A 16,425-nucleotide genomic window follows, 5' to 3' on the forward strand; every position below is an offset into this window, starting at 1 on the left:
CTTCACCACAGGGACAAAAAAAATCTGAATTATTCACATATCTTTATTATTTCTGCTGAATTTTAACAAAGGGGTGGTTTTAATCAAGCCAGAGCAGTACTAGTAACATAAATGCAAACAATAAATCTGAAACATGTATAAAATCAGTAGCATTTTGTTCTCTAAACAATGCAATACTGTAACTACATTTATCACCTACATCAAAAGGAACATCATTTTTGGACAGGGTTGCTATGATTGCACCATTATGGTAGGCCAATAGGCTATCTACACAGTTAAAAAAAAACACATAAAGGAAAGCTCAAATGGCACATATTTTGTCTGTCAGTTCACCATAATATAATAACAGTAATAAAGATGATAATACTATGTAATACCTTAGAGATAATTTAATATTCTTGAGCAACATCTTTGTATGCTGGCATAAACAACACATATAAAAGCCATGATATTCACATCTGAGTCTACTGTACATCATAACTTGTGTGTAGGACACTACATAGTGCAGTTAGCCTGAATGCTCCTTTAAAAGAGGCAGACTCTCCACTTTTCTGATTTTTTTTTTCAAAACTTCCTTCTCTCCTGCTTTGTCTAAATGAACTATACAGAAGAAAGTAAGATTTTTTTCCAGGATATACACACTCCCTCGGTTTGGAAATTTCAGCCTCACAAGCTTTGATGTACATTTCATTGTACTTACAGAAAAAAATCCATTTGCTCTTAATATATCTTCACTTGCTGTATTGCCACTAGTCCCTCTATCCTCAATCTCATAAGCTGAAGCTTTTCATATGTATACACACATGCACACGCTCGCTCGCGCACTCTCTCGCACACATTTACAATCTATAACTATTATAAGTATTTCCTTCTAGTATATCATACATTCTATAAAATTTTTTAACTTTGGGGATACCGACTTGCTTTCTCAGATTTCTTGGCTGTGAATGCGCAAAGCAAATGACACAATTATCATAATAACCAAATTCAAATTGTGTGCTTCCATTCACATCCTTGCAGTTGGATAATTTTGGAGTTAGGAGCGCTGCGAAAGCTATCTAATGACCCCTAGTGTTCATTTTTAGTCACTACAGAAAATCTGAAGTGAAGGCGAACCAGGTTCTCCTGCATCTTTAGACTTACTCTGTATCAGGTTGGGGCTGATTATCTGCTAAACATAGCTATTTAAATTCAATTTGTAGAAAATATAAACTCTGTTGGTCTCAATAATATGTTTAAATGGGTCATGCATGTTGGACCCTGTGCATGTAATGACTTGAAAACTGAATCAAGAATTAGTCTATGTGACGAAATCGTCCAGTCATGTGTAACAAAGTTGTGTAACTGGTTTGCTGATATTACAGTTAAAGCATTCAAAAATGATACCCTCATTCTTGTTTTTCTTTTTTCATCTATTCCCAGCATTAGTTATTCTCTTATACATGCTGGAAAGAATGGAGTAAGGCGCTCTCTGGCCAAAAATGCAAGTTAACATCACACACTCTGACCACTAATTCTACTTTTACATAACCAGTGACACAGACTTACAATGAATAAATACCGCATAATATTCTTGTTGATCAATTCTGACAATATCCCTGATTGTCTTGGTCCTTTTTTCTAGCGTGGTATTTAAATGACTCATGTATTGATGCTGTAATCTAAACATTGTCATTTATCGTTTTGTTTTTCTGCCATCCATCAGTGTGGCACACTTTTCATGAACACTGATTATGTGGGATGTAGTAGTGTGCAACTAGTGAGAGAAAGGCTGCTTCAGGGGTTGAAATGATGAATGTAGATCAACCTCCCGTTCGGATGATCTGCATGTTACTGAAAATGTTGCATTTTACAGTCGGCCTTTGTTGCTGTTTAGTGTCTATAGTTGCTTTGAAAAGTATGTCAGACTGTACTGATTTATTCTATTGTAGACTGAAACGTTTTCCTGCTGTATGCTGAAGTGGTTTTGTGTGAGAGGCCTCGTCGCTGTGAGTGGAGTGTGATGGAGAATTTGTTTCATGGAGCTGTCTGTCTCTATATCTCAGTGGACTCTATCCTCTCCAGGCGTGAGGGTCCGGCCCAGGGAGGCGCAAGCTGGTGGAGGGAAGGAGGGCCCTTTTGGTCTTCACAGGGTGGGGAGAGGGTGAGGGCGATAGGGCCGGGGAGGGAGGGCGGGGGCTGGGGAGACAGAGGTGAGATGGCTGGCGGTGGAGGTGGGGAATTGGAGGAGGTGGGGGACGTGGTGGTGGTGGTAATAGTGGTGGTGGTGGAGGTTGTGGTTTGTTTGGCTCCCAGCTGGCTCATGCGTTTTTCCAAAGCTTGGTTCTTCTGCAGCGTCTCCACGTAGCTGAGCTGCAGCTGTGCCTGGTATTTCAAAACCCGTTCCTTCTCGTCCTGCCAGGTGTGCCGTTCCTGGTCAAAGTTGAGGGCCTGACGTTCCCGTTGCTGCCGCTCCAGGCGTAATGCGGCCTGCAGCTGCTCCAGTTGCCTGCGCAGCTCCCCTGCTTCGTCCCAGTGACCCTCCTGGCCTCGCTGCGACTGGTGGCCGTCCTGACGCAGTTGCACGTCCTGGCAGATTTGAGACTCGTGCCGTAGCTGGGCCTCTTGGCGCATTTGGGCCTCGTGGCGGAGCTGCGCTTCTTGACGCAGCTGTGCCTCTTGACGGATTTGGGTTTCGTGACGCAGGTGAGCCTCCTGGCGGAGCTGGGACTCCGGTCGGATCTGGGCATCCTGACGCATTTGCATGTCCTGCTGCATGTGGGCATCTTGCCGCTGCTGCACGTCGCGCCACTGAGCTTCTTCACGTTGCTGCCTCTCTTGCCGCTGAGCTTCCTGCCTTTGGGCTTTGGCTTCATCACTCTGAAGACTCAGCAGCGTGTCAGATGTGGGTGTGAGGGAGTTGGTTGAGGACTCCGTTGGGTTTCGTGGGCAGTGAACAGCTCCCCATGGAGGCAACAGTCCTGCAGCAGCCAGGTTAGGACTCACGACAACCTCTGCTCCTCGGCTCACTTCACTCAGAGCCCGCTTCAAACTTAGCACCTCTGCCTCAAATACACCCAGCTTCTCTCTGAGAATGGACACCTGCGGGAAAAGGTACAAGCTGATGAGAAATCTAAACAGATGTAGAGACTCTGTCTGTGCTGACAAAATGGCATTGATTAATGCATAAATTGCACTAAAAAAAATACTGATATTTAAGTGAATACCAACATGTATAGAAATTATAAGTGTGTATGCTGCTTATGAACTCATTCAGCACAAAGAGGAAAAAAAAGTTGCAGCTGTTACATATAATGTTCCCCAATCCCCAATTTGTCCTAGTCTCCTAGCCAAGTTTTTGAAATCCCTCCAAAGGATTTTGAGGATTAAATGCTCAACAATCTAGATTTAGTGGTAAACATTCCAATCCTGCAATCTCACTTGCTGTAAATTATTCTCTGACTGCTCTGGAGTGTAATCAACATTGTGCTGCACTTTTTGCAGGCACTAAAACAGTCGGCAATTCTCTGCACATGACTTTCATTACAGGGATAAAACACCGTACGCCTTAGATCATAAAACTTGTGGTAAATGTCATACATTTATTGGGTACGTATGTACAAAACCTAGTCTTCTTTATTATGTAGTGAAAACAACATGTTTTACATTAATACTACTAACAAACACATTCCTGCTGATGACATAGATCAAATGGATGTTAGCAGCACTTCAGAGAACAGCGACTCTACATACTAATGATATTTTACCACTTACATTTGTAATATGTTTCTAGGTTTGTCTCCTACCTTCTCTGTGTAAACACTGCCTGCAGTTCAGTCCAGTTCAGCTGAAAAGTTCTAGAATTTTTATCATATGACTGTTGGTTGCAGCTGAATCCCTAAAGGCATTTCAGTTGTGTTGAGGAGAGCTAAATTTTTCTCTCTTTTTTTTTTTACATTATCTGCTTAGAGCATGTCATTTATTTAAGTTTCAAGACGTAAAGGCACGTCACCAATGAGTAGTTCAAGGACTTATGATTCTCCCTGTTATTAGAGTTTCTGAGTGACAAACTGTGTACTTTTGGAGATTTTGTAATAACAACATTCCTTCCAATCCTGCCTTTGGGTTTTGTGGTTCAGAGAGTTAAATCGGTGAGTGATAGAGTTTCATCAGAGGCACTTTAAGGTGATTTTATGTGCAAACCAAATCCTATGATCGGTTTGCAATGTCATCAGAACTCTGATAAAGACACTGACTAAGAGTAGATGTTTTTAATTACGATAATAATGGATTAGCTATGAAAATGATTAATCTGTACTTTTTTTATTACTTGTACTCCTCTGTATTGAAAGTCCTGTGTTCTGAGTATGAAATCAAGTGCAACTAAAAACCTACCTCGGACAGAGTTCTCCTCAGATCTCCCTCACACTTCTCCAGCTCCAGACTCTTGGTGCTGTAGGAGTCCTTCAGGCCCAGCATGACCTCCTCCCGCTCCCTCAGCTGGGCGTTGAGCTCCTTCAGCTGGCCTCTCAGGGCCACCATCTCTCCAGCTCGCTGGGTCACTTCAGCCTGACTCTCCCTCAGCTGCTGCTTCAGCAGGGAGATCTCGCCTGCTTTCTGGCACACCTGCCACAGGAAAAATAAGTGAGACAGTGAATGATTTTTATTTTAGTTGTCAGATAACCTGGTAAATATGCATCCTATTCCAGTGCTGCATGTGGGTTGCAGACATACAGATAGAGCCAAAAATACTGGTAAACTTCCACAAAACAATTCTTTCTCTGAAAAAGGTTGAAATCAAAGTAACTATGCTCTATACCACATTTAACCTCATGTTGCATTTGCTTTTGTTGAATTACAATGAACCTTAACCTAATATTCTGAAGCATATACTTATGAATTAATGATTTATTGCAGCTCCTAATGAGACTTCTTCTCAACTGGTAATTTCACTTTTTTTTTGAGCAAACAGCTCCAGTTCCATCACATTTGACTCGTACTTTCCCCCAGCATGTCACTTTACACTCTTTTCCATAATTGATCAAGACTCATAGCAGGTCAACTGAGAACATTCCCCTTATTCTCTTATATATTCTAGGTGCTTTGAGGTGCAAGTTATGGATCATTGTTCTGTAAGAGAAGCTGTGACCTGTGACAGAGCTATCTGACACTGCTCACTATGTTTTGCTCCAGTGTGTCCTGATAATCTTCTGGTTTCATTGCTCCCTGCATTGCTTCAAAACACACTATGCCAGGTGCAGCAATAGTCACCCCATAACATACCTGAGCCTCTTCAGTGTTCTACATTGGGAATGATGTACAGCTGCTGTAACTAACCAAAAAGGTTTTGCTTCATCTTTCCAAAAAAGCATTCTGACTTGCCAACGTGCATTTTAGGAAACTCAGGTCTGCTTTTTGTTTCATTTCAAACAACTTTCACTCACAAATGTTGTGACCAGGCACTGTTGTACCTTGATCTTGGAGGCCTGCTTATTATCGTGAAGTTTTCCTTGGCTCTTTTTCACAACATTTAAATGATCTTTCAGTGCAGCCTTCATTTCAGCATGGTGCTCACAGAAACATCAGGCTGCTTGGAGAAGATCTCATAGCCTTTACATTGTGAGATTTTTGCCAACATACAGTCGACTGACATTTTTGCTGACAAAACATTGTGACGTTTTTGTGACTATTTTCATGACATACGATACAATGACATTATTGACGACATACTATAGTAGCAATTTTATGAGATTTTTAGTTTTATTAGATTTTTAACGTCATATTATTGCGTTACATTTTTGTGTCACTTTTGGCTACATACAATACTGTGATGTTTTTGTGACATTTTTGAAGACATAGTATGATGTCTTTGTGACAAAAACTTATTGTCTTCCTTATCTCCTGAGACAATTGTCTTCTTTTTGTTTCCCTTGCTCATGGTCATTGTGGTGCACATAATAATACAAAACAGCTCAATAAGTACTTCTCTCCAGCCAAATAGACCCAACACACTGAAGACAAAGTCTACTTGATTTAGCCCTATAATCCACGTATTGATCACCATTACTCCATAATGTTGTCCTGGCAGCTATATAGCATTTTTGTAGTTAAAACAAGTGTTCAGCTCTTTTCACAAATTCTTAGCTAGCATGCAGGAAAATCTGACAGCAGAGTTCTTCATTACAACTTCAGGAAAAAACAGAGCATTTTCTTCAATGAAGTGTACGTATCAGTGATTTCACCACACACATATACGCAGCTTTACACACACGCTCACACTTAAACTGTGCAGTCACCTTCTCAGTCTACTCTGATGTAACCCTGATAGCATTTTACCAAACTAGTCAGGCGCAACGACTCATATACTCATATCTCACCTCCCACTTGGTCTCCTCCAGACGAGGCAAGATGTCAGCCTGCTCCTTCCTGTAATCCAGACACTTCCTCTCCAGCTCTTCTCTCTGAGCCAACAGAGCTGCCATCTCCTCCTGAAGCCTCCTCTTGTCCTGGGACAAACGGGTTATCTGAGCCTGCAGGGCGGTCTGGGAGCGCTGAGCACGACGTGTAACCTGCAGACAAAATATACTCCTAAATGTGGAACATATACCTATAAATCCTGGAATGACATCACCTGGTACTTTCAGAAATGGTAATATAAAACCCAGTAAGTGTTGTCCTTTAGGTTTGAAGTGCTTTTTATATGATTTAACTAGATTTATTTGTATCTCAGTTTCAAAATGAAACATTCAAAACATTAAGATTCCATCTCTCATATAACAAAACCTGGCTTTCCCAATGTTTAACAGAGTAAACAGATGTGGTAAAAAAAAAAAAACAGCTTAAATTTGTGATATAATTTGTATGTTTTATATCAAGTTGTAGAACCATGCATCACTCATCAGTACCGCTACTTTACGAAAAGAGTCTTGATGCTTTGGATGATTGTAGATTAAAGACTAAAGTAAGCGTTCTCTTAATTTACTTTTATGCTTGATTTTCCCCAGAAGAATTTAAATGACTCATTGGATAAATATTAAATATTAAATATTGCATTTAAATATTTTTAATTGGATTTGTTGTTTGGTCCATATGTCACTCAAAGGTGCCACCTTACTAGGAACTAATATCTTTTAATCCAACTTTTTTTCTCCACATTCTGCTCTGATTTTGCCTCCCATAATTTTACACAGTTTGCTTTTGGACAAGATGCGAGTAACGAAGAACAATGTGCAATGTCAACATTTAGTTTCATTGGATAAAAGAACGTATTGAGGTCACCTGCTGCAGGCGTGAAGCATAGTTCTGTCGCAGCTCGTCCATCTGTCGCTCCCAGACACGTTGCTTCTCCTCAAACACCTGAATGATTGCTGCCTCACTTTGGTCCAGGTTTCTGCGCATATGCTGCACCTGGTGGAAAGAAAAGAGTCGGAATTAGGCCACAGAGCAACTACTGAAGTAGTTAAAGCAGATGAAATCCAGCTTGAATTACAAAATGTGGGATTAACTACATCCCCAGTTCGCATCCCCGGATGGGCCTGGGATCTACACTATGAATGAATTTAACATCCAAAGCTGAACAGCACAGTTTGGGGAAGTGAGAAGGTAATTTTACCCAAATATAGCAAGTCAACCAGTGTTAGACATGAAGTAAACAGAGTAATGCAATACTTCTGAGTACAAAATTCAAAGAATAATTTCTATGAGATAATGAACTAACTCATTTAATTCCAGTAAATAAGTTGTACCGTAACAGAAAGTCTACTCTGGGACTTCTATTCAATCAGCAACTCGAGTCACAACAATAATAAAATGGGTTTTCTGTTTTTATATTAGTTTTATTGTAGAGCTTTTGATAAACCACAAAAATGACACTAAATATCAGAGCTGGCTACTGTAAAAATGGAGAGAATAGTAAAATTTTCACTTTTCTGACGGCTCGGGAATTAATTATCTGTGACCTCTGGTTTTGTCAGCAAATTAAGAAAACCTAAGTTTAAAATCGTGCTGTTTTATCAAAATCTATTTCTTCTACATGTCTCATTTAAAAATCTGTCGAACATAAATGGTTTACGGTCTGCACAGTGGTGTAGTGGTTAGCACTTTGGCCTTGCAGTGAGAAGATCCCTGGTTTGTGTCCCGGCTTTCCCGGGATCTTTCTGCATGGAGTTTGCATGTTCTCCCTGTGCATGCGTGGGTTCTCTCCAGGTACTCCGGCTTCCTCCCACAGTCCAAAAATATGCTGAGGTTAATTGATTATTCTAAATTGCCCGTAGGTGTGAAAGCGAGTGTGGTTGTCTGTCTGTACATGTAGCCCTGCGACAGACTGGCGACCTGTCCAGGGTGTCCCCTGTCTAGGCTTTTAGATTTCTTGCAAAATAAACCAATAAAAAACGTACAAGACAATCTTGAGTTGTTTGTAATTCGAACCGTGGTTGTGTTTTTTCTACAGTAGTGACAGGAGCAAATAGACTACCCAATAACTGCTCGGGGCTCAGACGGTGAACTGAGTGCCCACAAAACACTTGCAAGTTCATACATTTCTGAGTGACCTCTGACCTCTTGTTCTTTCTCCCACAAGCGGTCCTCAAGGTCCTGGATGATGTCATCAGAGGAGGGGGAGGGACGTAGAGGGGCAGGAGCATCACTCAGGTGACTCAGCCTCTGATAGGACGAGGAGCTCTTTCCTGAGGAGGACCGGCCGCTGTCTGAGGCGCTGAGTCCGTTCTGAAGCAAAAAACGCACCACAACACATTAAACATGATAACAGAAAGCAGCTTTGAGGTTTAAACAAAGACAGAATGGACCATGTACCTGGTAGCCAGGTTTATCCAGCTTGTCCAGCCCTGCAGCTGCCCCAGCCATGCCCAACCTGTTGATGTGGCTTGTGGAAGCACTCAGGGGCCCCAGGACTGCTGGGGGCCCGCAACCAGACCCCGAGCCCGTGTAGGTGGGCAGGCTAGTGAGGGAGTTTCTCCCTGAATCGGACATCCCTCCCTGAACCACTTCATTACCATTTCCCCCTCCCTCACTCCTGCTGACCCTCACTGGGCTGTCCTGGTCCAGCAGCAGGGCCTCTGGGACCTCTCCTGCCTCTCCTGCTCCTGCGTCCCTGCCTCTCCTGCCTAGTCTGCCCTCACTGAACCCTTCGCTCCTGGCCTCAGTCTTGCCCTCGCTCCCAGCCCCTCCTGCCTGGCCCACCAGGTTCTGCATGGAGTGGAAGCTCTTGGGAACCACAGGCTTGAAGGCAGAAGGACGAACAAGGCCTGAGTTGTTCTGCATCGCCTGTGAAAGAGATGGAGGAAGGGAGGGAAGAAGCCCAATGAGTGAAATCCAAGATGAATGAACTGCAGCTCACAGACAAAAGTAGACTGTGGTGAAAGTTTCAGTAAAAAAAAAAATCAGCATTGTGATGTGTTAAGCATAACAAACAGAATATGGGACATGCACCATTCATATCATGATGTATTTTGAACTGCTTGGGATGCTTTAGATTCTTAAATTCTTGCAAACAAGTACATACCAAGTCAAAGTATTGTCATAAGTTAGGTTTTAAATAGTTAATATCATTCTCCTATGCACATTGACCTTCATCTTTCTAGAGTAACTTCATTGAAGGCAATAGGACTAAGGTCTTTCGGTTAGTTAAAAAAAAATGCGAATAGGCAATGCTAATATGTAGTGTTCACAGTGTTGGACAGCTGAACAAAGAGTGTATCTTCCAAAGTTTTATTATTTTTAGTAAAAACTTCCTCTTTGGTTGGGACACTAGATCTCACCGAAAGCTCACAAAGGAACGGATCATGGAAAGGAGGAGATTTACACCAAAGATTGTATTTTTGGAAGATAGCATTGTAAAGCTAAATTCTTTTAAGGAAAACAACTTTTTTGTATGAACAATGTCTCCACTGTTTCTTAAAAAGAGGCTATTTTATTCTACAAGGACTTGGCGAGTTGAAATTTCAAATGCAAGTTTTTGCTCAGTATGAGAACAGTAAGTTTTGTCCCCCCATGCATAAACGAGAGTTTTGTTGGACAGGAATTGCTTCATGATAACAGCAACTCTTTCAATATGCATGTAAGCAGTAAGTTAAGACAGACTTGGAAAGTGCAAATCTGGGGTTTAAAAACATCAATTTGAGAAATGTAAACATGTTTTCCACATAGTAGTGTGGCAGGCTGCATATTTAAACTCAGTTGTTTGGAGTTGTTTCTCCTTTGCAGCGTGCTCTTTTCAATATTTTTAAACGGCGGGACTGGTAAGACTGACTGAAATGCATGCTTTTTTAACAAGAAAAAGTTTTAGAGTCAGAAAAACAAACAGTTTCGTGTCACAGCTGCTTGTGTCACCATTTTGGTCATCTTGTGATCCCTTAGATTCACTGTACAACCCTGTTTTAAAGTGCTGACGCCCAGGTTGGGGACCGCTGTCCTAAATCTGCTGGTACCTGCTCCAGTTTCCCCGACACTGGCAGGATCTTGGGCGGGTTGTGGTTTGGAGGGTTGTGGCCGGCTGGATTGTTCTCACTGTCAGTCCTGCCGGCCGCCATCTCTCTGTGCTGGTGTTGGTTCATGATGACAACACTGTTCTTCTCACCGGCTCCTCGACCCACAATGTTCCCACAGACATCTAGACCTGCAGCCAGCATCTCCCGCTCTCTCTCCCTTTCCATCCTCTCGTTCTCCAGCCTCTCCCTCTCTCGCTCCCTCTCTCGTTCTCGCTCTCGCTCCCTCTCTCTTTCTATCTTCTCCCTCTCGATCCTCTCTCTCTCCCTCTCCCTGGCCCTCTCCCTCTCTCTCTCCCTCTCTCGCTCCAGCCTCTCCCTCTCCACTCGTTCCCGCTCCCTCTCTCGGTTCCTCTCCCTCTCTCGCTCCCTCTCTAACCTCTCCCGGTCCCAGTCTCGGTCCCGGTCCCTGTCTCTCCCCCTCTCTCGTTGCCTCTCCCTCTCCCTCTCCCACTCCCTCTCCCTCCTGCTCGCTCCGTTGCCACAGTCCAACTGGTTGTTGTTGGACGGGGCCGTCATGGTACATTCAGTGTTGGTGGAGGAGGCTGTTTCGGTGGGGCGGTCGGTGCCGGTACAGGTCGCAGTCCCGATACTAACACTCCCTCGCTCATCGCTAGACGCCGTCCCGTCTGATATAGTCGCCGGAGGGCGGGGTAGCCGCTCGGCACTGCAGCTGCGGTCGGCAGGGCAACGGCGAGAGAGAGGAGGGGCTCGGGGCAGGGTGGTCCTCGTGCCCACAGACTTCATGGCAAACTCCTGCTCTCCTGCCACCCCACTGCCAACACTGCCCATAGTGGGGGTCAAAGGTCAGGGATTAGAGGTTAGGAGTCAGGATTGGGGAGGGTCACAGATACATTTGGAAGTAGTGTGGGTCATCACAACCTAATGCAGGTAGTGGGGGCACACACACTAGAGGAACACAGAAAAACGAAAGGAGTTATACAATATTGTAATTGCATAATGACTAGTTATACAATAACAGATGCAGCCCACATACAGGGGCAGCGTGGTCCTCCCACCATGATAAAAATGAAGAGGGTCAAATGCTGTAGATAAGTCTGGACGGCTATGTGTAGCGTGAGAGGACAAAGTGTAAATATAAGACTTCTTCTCCAGTTTAATGATGAAACCGCAGTGTTAGTTTCCGTTTACAGCATCTATTTATAACATATACGCTTTCTAAGTAAATGTGACGATGCTCCAAGTCATTTTTGACTACTTTGTCTGCATAAGTTAAGGAATTTGAGGTGAAGCGGTCACTCAGTGCAATCCAAAACACAAGTTACACAGACTTTTTACTTTAGTTCGCATCACTGAACTGGAGAAAGAATACTGGCTTATTTGTTTATTTTGCATTCTATGGCTCTAAATACAGCAACACCTGCATAAATCAGGCATGACACAATTCAGAACGTCAGCTCTGCAATATATATAGGAATAAGCAAGTTCAGCTTTCACTCATTTCAAATTAGGTAGATGTTGCTTTTCTGAAAACTGCTATCTGTTTACAAAACTCCCACACAGTTTATCTAAAAATAATAATACAAAACTGCAAAACGCAATTTCTTTTTAAAACTTTACTGATTCAAAAACCTATATCTAGAAGTATTGAACTGGTAGCCCTTCACATTGCTATAAACTTGGCCTGCACATGTGATGAAGGTAAATATGGATATAAAGCCCTGTTATTACTTAAATTTGGGTTCAGTTAGACCTCCCTGTCAGACCTCTTTATGACTTAACTGTAGTACAATTCATAACAGGACAGAAATCCAAACAGACTATGATTTGGGTCTATGGGAGTCCTATGGAAACATACTCTAAACAGCTCTTTCAGCAGACATCTGAGACGTGTTATTAGATCAAATTTGGGTTTATAAGCAGGAGTAAAGTATAACAAAACTATGTTAAATATGTTTTTGGTGCAGTTTAATATTCTGCAGGACCCAAACAGAACATTAGGCAGTTGTTACAAGAAAGCGCAGTACAGTCAAACGTAAAAACACCACAAACTTTGGCCTAAAAATGCCATTGTCAACATTCTCCAACATAGTCTCAACATCCAAATCTCAGCATCGAAACTTCTCAAGATAAATACTCATTGCAGGGCTGTGTAAATTTGAGAGAGGCTACAGTGCATTCCTTTGAACATGGCCAATATACACTCAGTTGCCAGTTTATTAGATGCATCGAGCTAAAATTGCGATATAATCTTACAGTCCTGCAAGTAATTTCTTCATGATTCTTATAGGGTTAATTTAGCTATGGTTAAACAGTTTTAAAGAGGTGCTGATTCCACTTTATATCATTGCAGTTTGTGGTGCTGTTGGCTTGTATTACATTGTACTCCAGCCTGGATTATCAACTGGACAATATGGGAAACTGCGAAGGCCAAAGGCTAAGGGCCAATTTGATTAACTGCTATTTTATTTTTTTGTTCTATGCACCAATAAAACACAATAAAAAGTGCAATTTAAATGTTAAATGTTGCTCACTTTTTCATCTAATCAAGAGATGCAAGCATATTATTTACCAAGTCTCAGTTGATATTATGTTCCATGGAGAATATTCATTAAAAAACAACAACAACTTGTGTTTATGAAATAATCGCACACGACCTGACAGATATATTTCTAGGAATGTGAGTGTGGGAGGCTTATGTTTTTCTCAAGGCCTCACAGCAAAGTTTACCTGGTTGTTTTTGTTATACAGAGAGGTGATTCTAATAGCTGGTCAGGGGTGGACAGAATATCAGAAACACCTCTCAGGGTAAGAATACAGTTCAGCAGCACCACAAAGTACACCATACACCAATATGACTGTAAAACTGAAGGATTTAGTGTCACTTAGTGTGGTATTCGACTGAATTACATTTAACTTTGAATATCTAACAAACTGCAAACTTGGCATGCATTTCGAGACTCTGATTGAACTGTACTGCATTACACTGAGAGGTGCTTCTGGCTTTTTATCCCATATATAGACAGGAGGTTTTGGGATTGTGGGATAATGACCCCAGCATCCTTATTTGGCCTTGCGGAGTTAAAGATGCATTTTAACAGAAGGATAAACCACAGGCTTAAAAAAATGACTACAGGACATGAATCAATATGAAAAAATAGAATAAAAAGCTTGCACTAAAGGAGGATTTTTTGCAGGATTTTTAGCCTGGTGCACTTAATAAACTGGCAAATCCATGGAGTCTACACACACATGTACATCTGGGGGGTGAAAAGACAGAAATCTATATGTACAGAAATGCATATCATGTGTGAACTATATGGATGTATCCTGCAGCCATGCCTGAAATAGAAGGTATATAGGAGCTGGCTCACCTATGAACATTTGCATCACCACAGCCACACTAGATAGATGGATAGATGGATAGATAGATAGATAGATAGATAGATAGATAGATAGATAGATAGATAGATAGATAGATAGATAGATAGATAGATAGATAGATAGATAGATAGATAGATAGAGATGCAGTCATGCCAGTGCACCTCCCCTTCTAAGCCCATTTACTAGAGGTTTACTTCCACTTGGGTGAATAGTAGTAGTAGTAAAATACACTGCCTATCTACGTGCTGCTCTGCCTCTATCCCCTCCCCTCACGACTCCCTCTCTCTCCCTTTTCTCTGCATCCCTGGGCGGCAAGGGCGGCTTTAGCAGCATCCGCATCAAGCCTTGAATCGACTGCGCTCCCAAACAATTACTCGCTAGGCCCCGTGACAAAACACAAGCCGCACGACCCCCTCGCTGAATGGACACAAAAAGATGGCTGGGAAAAAAAACAACAATAATAATAACAATAAAAAACATATGGATCTAGATTAAAATGCACAGCGTCATTGACATTGACGACGGATCATGCAGCAGCTTTGATTTACCGATTGTAGCATCCTGGCGGTCCATCATCAAAGGCTACTCACTATTTTGCAGCTTGGCGGCTCGTAAGATGGCAGCTCCAATAAAACAATAATGTCACAAGGCAGCAGCGTCGGTCCTGCTCGGGCCGGGCTCGGATTTATTCCGCCGCCGCCGCTGCTGCTGCCGCTGCCGCCGCGGGTCGGTAATATTAGGGATGCTGTCTTCGACCGCTGTCAGCGTCGGATGCTGATGATGGAGTCGGTCGGTTGATACGCGCATCAGCTGAGAGACACACACCCACCTCTGGTCCCGCCCCTCTGGCTTCATGATGCAAACGCCCCCTTTTGGCATCCATCCAGCGCTCTCCCCTCGGGAAAAGCCTATGGAGTCATATACTGTGTTGTCCCCTGTGACGGATGGATGGATGGATGGATGGATGGATGGATGGATGGATGGATGGATGGATGGATGGATGGATGGATGGATGTGACTGTGACAATCAGATAAAAATTCGTTGTTGAATATAATAAAGGCATAAACATAAATTATTCAAATAAAATAATCAATACTCTTAATTTTAACCCACATTAATGGATTGCTTTGCCCACTAGAATGCAACAACAAGCTTTAAACACAACACCAACATATATGTCAGCGCATAAATCTGTTGTATTGAACATGCCAGTAAACATCCAGCAAACCTTGAGCAACATTATCAGTCATTTGGAGTTGTGTTTCTGTCTACCTGACTTTGATTTTCACCATTTTTGCTCTGTTTTGGTCTCCACCATCTTGTGAGATAAATGCCTGGATCTCTTCTGGATCTCTTATTCACCTCAGTACCATATTTCTATGAAGTTTGGGAACTTGTGGGCTGAAAGCTTTGCTGCAAAAAGGTATATTTAGGTTTTTATAATAAAAAATAATATTTATTTATAGAGCATTTTTCAAAATGCTGCAAAGCATGAGGACTTGCAGGTGGATTCAAAACAGGGCTTTTTATTTCACCTAAAACATGACATTTACAAAAGCAAATGGGCCCATAAACAAGGTCAAATGAACAGAACTTAAGCAAGAAAGCAAGATAGCAACAAAATAACCCAACAAACCAACTGCACTGACCAACTGAAACCTAGAACTGACCTGACAAAGTAAAAGTTCATACATATCTATACTGGCTGATCAGACCTAATGAACACAATAGGAGAAATATAAAACACTATCACCTAAACTAACTACAAGACCACAAAACAGCACACTTTTTCTGTCTACTTAATCAAAAAGATATTAAACAAACCCAAAATCAGTCTAAATACCCAACACAAGTCAAAAGAAAAATGCAGCATTTAATTCAAAGAAACTCTGTTCCCCACCTGAAGTGCCACACACTTGGTATGGTCTGACTGGCAGCTCTGGTATAAAAGCCTGGTATTCTCCTGGTAAAAACGTTTGCCTGAATTCAGAAGGTGGCCTCGGCAGCAGAAGACTGGATGCCCCAGAAATGGTAAAACAAGGAATTGATCAACCTCTTGCTAAATAAACCATGGACGGGGTGTTTGAAATGAAAGATCATGTCTTATTTCTGTGTTTTTGTGCAATATGAGTATCAGAAGTGTTCCAACTTAAATTAAAATGGTTCCAGCATTTAAGGTTGGATGGCTGGAAATGCGGCCTTCACACTTCCCATAGCGCACCTCCAATCCTGTCCTTTCTGGCCAGATACAATGTTCTAATTCAGTGCTTCTCAGTGTAAAAAAAAAATTTAGCTATTGGAGTACCATGTCTTGACTAAAATTCTTTTAGATTCTTTTTGGATGAGTCTCTGTCCAGTTGCTGGCTTGCATAAAGTCACAGAAATTGTCACAAAGTCACGTGACTCAGTATTGAGCATGCTGCAGCAGCTTTAGGACTATTACAATCCTCTGCTCACATCCTTGCAATCATCCTTCCGCTTCTGATTTCAAATTTGAACACACTTGTCTGTACCAGATGTGTCGGTCAGATGGGTTGTGTTTCACATTGTGAGTCTGTAATCTTTACATCGCCTCCGGTTCTGTCTCATTTCTGTGCA

At 42.2% G+C, this 16,425-nt stretch overlaps 1 protein-coding gene across 4 annotated transcripts; it reads right to left on the bottom strand.

The window, feature by feature from the left end:
* Positions 1-23: 23 nt before the first annotated feature.
* lzts3b (leucine zipper, putative tumor suppressor family member 3b) lies at positions 24-14,639 on the bottom strand. 4 transcript variants are annotated; one of them, XM_055011768.1, is made up of 8 exons: positions 14,417-14,639; positions 10,425-11,265; positions 8,791-9,261; positions 8,536-8,703; positions 7,258-7,386; positions 6,357-6,548; positions 4,375-4,605; positions 24-3,081 (listed from the first exon to the last, which is right to left on the bottom strand). In XM_055011768.1, the coding sequence occupies exons 2-8, from the start codon at positions 11,226-11,228 to the stop codon at positions 2,035-2,037; spliced, it is 3,042 nt and encodes a 1,013-aa protein (XP_054867743.1). In that variant the 5' UTR covers positions 11,229-11,265; positions 14,417-14,639; the 3' UTR covers positions 24-2,034. The 4 variants fall into 4 exon arrangements, with proteins under 4 accessions (XP_054867743.1, XP_054867741.1, XP_054867742.1 ...); XM_055011766.1 differs by having other exon boundaries at positions 10,425-11,390; XM_055011767.1 differs by having other exon boundaries at positions 14,375-14,639.
* Positions 14,640-16,425: the final 1,786 nt, after the last annotated feature.

Source organism: Amphiprion ocellaris, chromosome 6 (assembly GCF_022539595.1).
Source record: "Amphiprion ocellaris isolate individual 3 ecotype Okinawa chromosome 6, ASM2253959v1, whole genome shotgun sequence".
Lineage (NCBI taxonomy): Eukaryota > Metazoa > Chordata > Actinopteri > Pomacentridae > Amphiprion > Amphiprion ocellaris.